The following is a 10,337-nucleotide window of genomic DNA, read 5'->3' on the forward strand; positions in this document are numbered from 1 at the left end:
AACCTCAATGAACACATGTCTTTCATGTCAAAGGAGGCGACATTGAATGCCATAAAACGATACCACATAGACAACGGTTACAAATTAGTTGTCGTGGAATCAAAGCCATACAGATATGTGGCTCGGTGTATACATCATGATGGAAGGTGAGAATGGAGATTACGTGCATCTTTTAGTAAAATCCGAAGTCAATGGGAGATAAAAAAAATTGATGCACAACATAGTTGTTTGACAACAAATCTTATGGCAGACCATGTTAATTTGGATTCAACCCATATTGCGTCCATGGTGCTGACTTCAGTAAAAGCAAACCCTTATGTCCCAATTAAAAGCTTAATTGCAGAAATAAAAAATATGCATGGCTATACTATCACATATAGAAAAACTTGGTTGGGAAAACAAAAAGCTCTTACTTTGACATTTGGCGATTGGGAACAGTCCTACAATGATCTTCCTAGATGGTTGGAAGCAGTAAAAGAAGCAATCCGGGGACAATTGTGCAGTATATTGCTTCTCCTTGTATGGTTGATGGTGTTCAAGACAATTCTTGTTGCACGTTGGATCGTGTGTTTTGGTCTTTCAAGCTTTGTATCGATGGTTTCAATTTTTGCAAGCCCATTGTACAAGTTGATGGGACATTTTTAACCGGAAGATACCGTGGAACACCCTAAACCCTAAACATTGTTGACCGCAACCGCTCAAGATGGGAATCAAAACATATTTCCATTGGCGTTTGCGATTGTTGAAGGCGAGACTCGAGAGACTTTAATTTGGTTCTTCCAATTATTGCAACAATATGTGACACCTCAGCCGAACATGATGACTGATAGAGGAACCGATATAACTTCAGCATTACAATTCGAAGAAGTTGGATGGGAAGGAGACGACCTTGTTTCTGTGTATTGCATACGCCATATCGCATTGAATTTCAACAAAAAATTCAAAAATGTTGAGCTCAAACAATAGTTGATTAACATGGATAATGGCATTCCTTACCTTCTTTCACAGATAATTATGATCTTTTACCATTTAACTAATTTCATTTACTTCTTTATGATAACTTATTTCTTTATGATAACTTATGAGATGAAACAACCCATGGTACAGGCAAAGCTATCAGTTATGCGATCTGAGTTCAAGCAAGCATTTTTCTGGATAGATCGCATACCATTAGAGAAATGGACTCAAGCATAGGATGGGGGAAAGAGGTATGGTCATATGACCACAAATCTAGCGGAATGCATTAACTTCGTGCTTAAGGGAGCTCGTTCCTTGCCGATTTCCGCTTTGGTTAAGGCAACTTTCGAAAAAACAAAAACATGATTTGTTGAACGAGTCTTCAAAATAGACACCATGTTACACGCAGGTCATTATTATTCAGAAGATATCACAACCTTACTTAGAAAAAATAAAAAAGATTCAGCTATGTGTTTTGTGGAAAGGTTTAATGCAGAAAATTCTAAATTTGATGTCCAAGAATTAGCCACCCCCCAACATGGTCGGTGACCTCAATCATATACAGTTAGATTAAATGATTGGTGGTGTGATTGTGGCCACTTCCAAGCTCTTCGACTTCCTTGTCGTCATGTTATTGTCGTTTGTTCCTCTTGTCATTTACAAATGACGACATTCATTGATCCAGTTTACAACCTCCACACGATTAGAAAGGCATATCAAGTTGAATTCCACCCCGTTCGAAACGAGGATTATTGGTCTACATATACCGAGCCAAATTTCATACCAGAACCCCACATGCGACGTAAAAACTCGGGACGACCAATTACAATTCGTTTGCATAATGAAATGGATCAATCAATTCATAACAAGACAAAAAAAATATTCTTACTGTCGCAATGAAGGTCACAACAGAGGAAATGGTCCATTTAGACAGTAGAGTCATCATTTGTAATGTTGTTCTCATCAAATATTTTAATATCATCTTATTTTAATGACATATATTCAATAATTTAATTTATTTTTAATACATTTATTTTACATAAATACATGTATATTATTATTTTTTACATATTATATAATTTATACTTTCATATATTATATAATCTAAAAATTTATACATAAATTATATCACATTTTTATAAGTGTATTTTTAACTTTAACAATATTTATAAAATACTAAATATTTTTAATTTATCAAACAAATATTTTTAACCCAATTTATTTAAAATTATTGTAAAAAATATTCATTTTAATTATTCAACTTTATATATCATTTTCTTAAATAAAACAAAATTAAATTTTGGTATTATTTATAAAATAATTTTTTAATTATATATTTTTATTTTTAAAATATTAATTATCATTTGTTTAAACCCTAAAAATAAAATCAAGTGAATTTGTCAATAACTGTATTCAATTTTATTTAAACTGAAGTTGTCAATCCAGTTGTCAACTTTAATTAAAAAGACAAGTGCGTCAGGATTAATGAATTTAATTTATGTTGCCTATATCATTGACAACTTTAACCAAAAATATCCATTCCTATAATTTTTTCTGAATCTGCCCATTTACGTAAATCTAAGAAAAAACTACACCATTTTACTAAATTTTCCGTCAAAGAAATTAGTTTTTATAAATAAGTTCATAAACTTATGATAGCTCAATATGATGTTTAGGTTGTTGTTGCATTGATGACTATGATTGTATCAATTCCATTTGAAGGTTCCAAAATGTCATCACAGGATGCAAAACATTGACTATTGTTGTTTGACATGGTTCAATACTTGTTTAAGCCATGAGTGAGTTAGGCACCTTGTCAATCAAAAGTAATAGTAACTAGCAACTTTTAAGTGTCAAATTAGGGACAAGGGATTGTGCACCATTGGGTGTATGCTTGATTGACATCCACATACAAAGTTTGAAAGATATATTAATATAGAAAATTTGGGGTATTGATTGAAGTATCTAATGATTAACTAATTACTTATTTATATGAAGTGAAGTATTTAATGAACAAGGAATATTATAAAAAATTATTAAATAAAAATTAAATTTATAAATAAAAAATAATTAGTCACTATATTAATTAAATTAAATACTATTTTAAAAATTATTCATATTTAAAGTAATTACTAAATTAGTATCTAAATTAGCTACCAAAGTTTTAACTACTAATATTTTATATTCTAAATTAACTACAGAAACACTAATAAAGACTAGTTTAAAATATAATTAGTAACTAGGTAAAACCTTGATAACTAATAGTTAATAATTAGATATCAATTTAAAAATTATTTATAAATTTTTATTAATAATAAAATTATTTTAGATACTAATAATTTTTTTAATTTATAAAATAATTTTTAATTTAATTATATAATAACTAATTATTTTGATCTTTATAATAAAAAAAAAATCCTACATCTTAAGAATATAAAACAATAAATAAATACTTTTGATTTGGTGTTAGAAGTAACCTCTTGATAAAAAAAATGTTATGTTATTTTAATGTTTTCTATTTTACCATTAACACATTTAAAAATGAAAGTGATAAAATATATTATTCAAGAATTCAATTTGATCTTAACAAATGCAATGATAACTTTATAAAAATCTAAACTTTTAGAGATTTTGACAAAATTTAGTGAACTAAACTCGTATTAAGTCAATAAAGATTCGTTTCATGAATTTTCTTTTACCTATTAGATTGGAGGTGAATTTAATTCTAGTAGTGAAATTGTTAACTAACAAGTTTTCACACATTATGGATATTATGTATTTATTTTAAATTTTAAATTTAAATTCATTTTTATAGTCGTGTAAACTTAACTTATATTATTTAGAATTTCTTTTTGCCATACATAGGAATAGAAGTTTAAATGTAAGTTTGAGTCTTACAATAAATAAAATATCAAAATAATTAAATAATATATATATATATATATATATATATATATATATTCACAAACACATTACGTTTTGGATTAAAAGTGATATTATAATCTTTTATATAAATTTTCAGTTAAAATTGGTATTACCATCTCTTATATAAAAAAAAATCGTTAGTATCTAATATTCTTATATTGTTTTAAAACGTTCCAATACATACTTTTATCAAAATATATTAACTTTTGCAGAAAGAGGAAGACAGAAAAAAGTTTGCACGAAATTCAAAAGAAAAATCGGCATCTAAAAAATCACAAATTCAAGTCATATTCTATAAGTTTCCCTATACAAGAATGATTTAAAAGTAAAAGAAAAGAAGGCATTCGTATAATGCGAACAGATAATTTATATATTGACAAGAAACTTTATTAATTAAATGCATGAAAAAGTGTTCTTAAGTAATCCATAAGCGTTGATATTATCGAAAATAAAAAAGTGTAATATTAAAATGCTAACGATGACCTTTCTATATCATTTCATTGACTAAAAAAATTTAAATGTTTTTTTATTGTTTTCAATAGTTTAATATCATTATTTAATTTTAGAAGAATAAATAAATTTAAAAGTATAATTAGTTGGGTGCTGTATATGTGTCACTGGAAAGTTTTGTGGTGAAAGTATACAAATGATTTTTTCTTTTTATTTTACTACTCACAAAAACACTAGTTAAGATAAGCTTTGGTTGTGTAAATCCAATTGTCACAAGGTATTGAGATTGAGAAATGAGTGAAGAAGACATTTAAACGTGTACCACGCTGAATAAACCTTAGTTTGATTTACATGTACACTAAATATACTTAGACTGAGGGGACCATTTACGATGACATGTTTTTGAAAATAATAATTATATATTTTTAAATTAAAATTAAGATTAGCTATTAAAACATAGTAACATATACTATAATTTTTATATTACATAATTATATTTAAAGTTATTGACCATAACTAGAATAACTCCAAATTTTCTGACCTTATAAATATGGAACCACTCTCTGGGTGGTTACTCGCTTCGCCACTTGTTCCAGATGGCTGTTTCTTCACCCAGATACCGTTCCGCCCTCGCATGCTCCTTCTTCTTTCTTTTCTTTCTCGCACTCTGCACCCCTCTCACCGCCGCCACAGATTTCGCCGGTTCAGCTTGCCTCGGGGTCTCCCCCGCCCACTTCGCCGGCTCACTCACCCAAGTCATCACCGCCATCAAACAACTCACATCCATTCTCTCACGCTTCTCCAAGCCCTTCGCCGACCTCCGCCTCGCCACTGCCGTCGCCGACTGCCTCGACTTGCTCGACCTCTCCTCCGACGTCCTCTCCTGGGCCCTCTCCGCCTCTCAGAACCCCAAAGGTATCAAATAAAAACACTCCTGTAAATCACACATTTAGCAACACTGCCAAAAACCTGCTACCAATGAAAACTTGTTTGAGAAGATTATAAGAATTTGAGGTTGTTACAGGGAGGCATAACAGCACGGGGGAGCTGAGTTCCGATTTGAGGACATGGCTGAGTGCGGTACTTGCGCATCCACAAACTTGCATGGACGGATTCGAAGGGACGAACGGCATTGTGAAGAGCTTGGTATCCGCTGGCATCGGCGAAGTGGTGTCGTTGGTGGAGCAGCTTCTTGCGCAGGTGGTGCCCGTAGACGATGAATTTGACGCCAGCAAGGGGCAGATTCCGTCGTGGGTTAAACCCAGGGAAAGGAAGCTTCTGCAATCGAGTGGAGTGAGTCCTGATGCTGTGGTAGCTTTGGATGGGAGTGGAAACTACGGCACAATCATGGATGCGGTGCTTGCGGCGCCCGATTATAGCATGAAACGGTTCGTGATTTACATCAAGAAAGGTGTTTATGTTGAGAACGTGGAGATCAAGAAGAAGAAATGGAACATCATGATGGTTGGAGATGGGATGGACGCCACCGTGATCTCCGGTAACCGGAGTTACATCGACGGTTGGACCACCTTCCGCTCATCCACATTCGGTAAGTTTCCCATTGCCCATCACTCTCACTCTCATGCTACTCATCTTTTCTTCTTTCTTTCATATTTCTCTTTCTCTCTCTCGTTAATATTTACTGTTCATACATTAAATAAGAGTCTTTTAATTAAAATTCTTAATCTTCTTCCCTTTTTTATTTCAATTTATGTCAATAAGACATGGATTATGATGCAATTTTTGAATACTTGCGCTGGATTTCATGAAATCTTCCATTTTGAACATTGAGATTGCCTGGGAAATTGGGTAATAGCGTGACAAGGGGGACGGCAAGGGGACTTGTCACCGTACTTTTGTTTTTGTCGTATTGATTGATGTAAGAAAACCGATTAAGAAAAAAAAAACAGAAACATATTTTTTTATTTGAATTTATAATTATTTAATTATCGTTATAACAGGCTAACGCTTATATATAAGAATTTTTATTTTATTTTAATTATTTTTCTTAAATTATGTTTCTGTCATATAAAATGAATAATATTTGATAGTATAAAGTTTTAAGATTTCTGTGATATTTTTATTTTATAAACTATTGTTTAGTGCATTTTTTATGTAAAATAAAAGGAGCAATAAAACAAAGAATTTTTCTAACGAACTTATTTTAAATTTCACAATATTGATTTAAATATTTGCGTCTTAAAAAATCTAACGGTGACTTTTAAAAATTACAAATATCGATGATACTTGTTCTTTTTAAATATTTAGCGTTTCTAATAAAATGAATATTCTAAATTTGTGAAAGACGAACGTGAAATACTTACATTAAATGTCTCAGTCAAGAATGCAGTGTTTCAATTTTCTTTACGAGTGTGTATGTATTTTAGCAGACAATTCATCACGTTAACAAGAACCAATGAGCTTTATATTGTTAGTGAAAGCGGAAAGGTGCTGCGATAAAAAAAGAAGAAGCAATTGGGGAGGCAGAAAATATTAGTAAAGTTATTTTGAACAGAAGATGATCCAAAGTTATACCCGATTTTGATATCTTAATTTTTTAAGGTTTGCAAAAATTAACGATGTCAATGCGAATCATTAAATACGTGTTGATCACTTATTTTACATCAAATATTTATTAGTGTCTCAGAACCAACCAAGATAATCCACGTCTGCGAGCTACCTCCTAATGAATCAACACAAACATGAATGCATTGGGTCAAAATTGTTCTGCTTTTAGGAACTATCCCTTTTGAACGAACACACACAAGATTTCGAGTAAGTATTGAAATATAATTTGGACATATAACAACCTTCAACAGTAAGTAGGGCCTTAATATTTAATCATACTAACTACTAACTAGCTATAACAATCCACTATGCAACTAACCCATAATTAACATTAAATGAGCTCGTTCATGCAATTAAAATTCTCAAAACCCATCTTATTCACTGACTGAAACTTTCAACCAAATTCTTGAATCAAAACTAGTTGAGCTTTAACTATATCCGGAGATTTCATTAAAAGTTAACTGATCAGATTTTGTGGTAAAAAATATTCATCATTAAATTCTGGAAACATTTGGCATTAATAATATCTGATACTGAAAAAATGTGTGTGCAGCTGTGAGTGGCAGAGGGTTCATAGCAAGAGACATTTCCTTTCAGAACACGGCAGGGCCTGAGAAGCACCAAGCAGTGGCACTGAGATCAGACTCAGACCTCTCAGTGTTCTACCGATGTGGGATTTTGGGCTTCCAAGACAGCCTATACACTCACACCATGCGCCAATTCTTCAGAGAGTGCAGAATAACAGGCACAGTGGACTTCATCTTCGGCGACGCCACTGCCATGTTCCAGAACTGCTTAATACAAGCGAAGAAGGGCTTGCCAAATCAAAAGAACACTATCACAGCACACGGTAGAAAAGACCCAAATGAACCAACAGGTTTCTCATTCCAGTTCTGCAACGTCACTGCAGACTCTGACCTTGCACCCTTGGTCAGCACCACTCAAACGTATCTGGGCAGACCCTGGAAGACCTACTCACGAACCGTTTTCATGCAATCGTTCATGAGTGAGGTGATAAGGTCAGAGGGGTGGTTGGAGTGGAATGGAGACTTTGCTTTGGACACATTGTATTATGCTGAGTACCTGAACACCGGAGCAGGTGCTGGCATAGCTAACCGTGTGAAATGGAGAGGCTACCATGCATTCAATGATTCAAGCCAGGTGAGTAACTTCACAGTGGCTAAGTTTATTGAGGGGAATCTGTGGTTGCCTTCCACTGGAGTAACCTACACTGCTGCATTCACAGTTTAACACAACACTGTCACACCCTCTCACTCTTGTTCTTATTATCTATTCAAGTGGTTCTTTATAGTTTATATCAGAGAAAGAAAGTTAATGGGGGTATAGATCCGTGTTCAGTTCAATTAATTGGGACTTTATTACTATTAATGATTTTCCTCTTTAGATTCGAGGTGTTCTCTTGGTTGTTTTTGAGTTTTGGAGAAGAAGATGGAGGCAATATTGTGTTGCATTGCACAACATTGCAGCACATGCTGCTTCGCCTAAATTTTAATGAAGGTGTCATGTTGATTAATTTATTTCAGTTGATCAAAGTAATTTTGTATTTATTATAATATTTTTAATATTGATAATACCTTTTTACTTTTTTTTTAATGAAAGTTTTCATGTTAGGCATCACTATGCAACTTGACATCTCAGCTAGGCTGACATCTCAAGTAACAACAATCATCTGCCATCACATGAAAAAAGTATTATTAAAAAAAAATAAAAAAATACAAAAATATGAGGGGACTAGACCAAAACCCACATGTTAACAAAAACGATACATAGGTAGACTATACCTATTCATAAAGAATTCTAAGAACAGACTAGATGGAAGTCTATTATACCAATGAAATGATTGTCGATGAATGAACCCTAAATTAGCCAACTTATCAGCACATGCATTTCCCTCACGAAAAATATGGATAACCCTAAACCTGATTGTCCTACAGAAATTAAGACAAGTATTACATCGATTACGAAGCATCCACGGAACATAGTCCTAGCAGTAAACGCAGCACAAATCAAGACAGAATCACATTCAAGCCAAACATTTTGTATTTATTATAATATTTTTAATATTGATAATACCTTTTTACTTAATTATTAATTAATTGATAACAATTTATATAACGAGGAATTATCTCTCATCAACTTTTTGTGAACACGAGATTGGTAGACTTTGTGGACCAAGGCAGAGCTGCATAGTTTGACCTGACTTGTGATTTCAGGTTGCCTAGTTCACTCAAGTTGCAACGAATTATTTGCTTCCATGCACATACGTAGTTACGTACGAAGTGTGCACAAGTTTAATTAAACGAGACAAGTATTTAAGTAGTAAATTCGTTGTTTGTTTATTGATGTCAAAAGTACAAATTAGAAACAATAAAGGTATTTGAATTCTCAAATTTGTGAATGTTTAAAAATATGTTTAGTTTAATTTGAGAACAAACTTTTTTTTTTATTGTAGTTAGTGCTGATAAATTATGGTTTTTGGATAATTATTATAAATTTATCATATAATTTCTTTAATCAGCATAATTTTTTAATGATAATTTGTGATTAGATAATTTTGTTATTATCATTGAATAGTTATTATTTATGGATAATTTGTATATCAAAGTCTCTCGCTTTAATTAAAAAATGTAAGAACATTCAAAAACTCTTTATGAAGATACTTCAAATTTACATTGTTTATGGCCGAGATGTCATCGACACAATTGAGACATACAATCAAATAGTATAACAATTATTATGGTCGTGTCCACCTCATTAAACTAAAGTATAAGTCACTTAGAATATGATCTTTGTAGAGGATTAACATCTAATGTTTGACTAATTTATGATTAATCATGAGATTCGTGCTAACATAGGTCCATAGTGCAAGATTCCAACACATCTCTATAAATAGGTTGACTAATGTCAAGTCAAGCTACGCACTCAATAGCATTTATTACTTATTATCACTAAAGACTGACTTGAGCATCAAAAAGTTTTTAATCGACACCCCCGCACATGTTGACTACCGAGACCTATTAGAGATACCGAAAATATACAGGAAAATAAGATTGTAGTGACGAGAGTTTCTCGATCCAAAAAATAACAACTTCAATGACTCGTATCTTTAAACAAGTCTTCTAAGTAAAGGAACTTAAAAGAAACAATTATATGAAATCAAAGTGAATATACATATATTCTCTATCAAATTACACATAAAAAATACTATATGCTTTTTGTGAGAATGATCTTACTATTTTACAGACTTTTTATAAGAAGATTATGTATTATAAGAAGACTATGTATTATGATAAATTATTTTATAAATATTTAATGTAAAAGAAAGGTATAGAATAGTTTTTTTTTTAAAAAAAAACTAAAGGGCCTAGCCTATTTAAGTTTTTATATTTTTGTTATAAACCAGATTATAGAATTTT

General features: G+C 31.8%; 1 protein-coding gene and 1 pseudogene across 1 annotated transcript; both read left to right on the forward strand.

Annotated features, from left to right (window-relative positions):
- Positions 1-285: 285 nt before the first annotated feature.
- LOC150028802 (uncharacterized) lies at positions 286-966 on the forward strand (annotated as a pseudogene).
- A 3,915-nt stretch (positions 967-4,881) lies between these two features.
- On the forward strand, positions 4,882-8,434 carry LOC137807126 (pectinesterase/pectinesterase inhibitor PPE8B). Its single transcript, XM_068607588.2, has 3 exons — positions 4,882-5,247; positions 5,357-5,881; positions 7,454-8,434. Exons 1-3 carry the CDS (start codon positions 4,929-4,931, stop codon positions 8,149-8,151), a joined length of 1,542 nt encoding a protein of 513 aa, XP_068463689.1. The 5' UTR covers positions 4,882-4,928; the 3' UTR covers positions 8,152-8,434.
- The last annotated feature ends 1,903 nt before the right edge of the window (positions 8,435-10,337 follow it).

Source organism: Phaseolus vulgaris, chromosome 3 (assembly GCF_051622355.1).
Source record: "Phaseolus vulgaris cultivar YP4 chromosome 3, ASM5162235v1, whole genome shotgun sequence".
Classification (NCBI taxonomy): domain Eukaryota; kingdom Viridiplantae; phylum Streptophyta; class Magnoliopsida; order Fabales; family Fabaceae; genus Phaseolus; species Phaseolus vulgaris.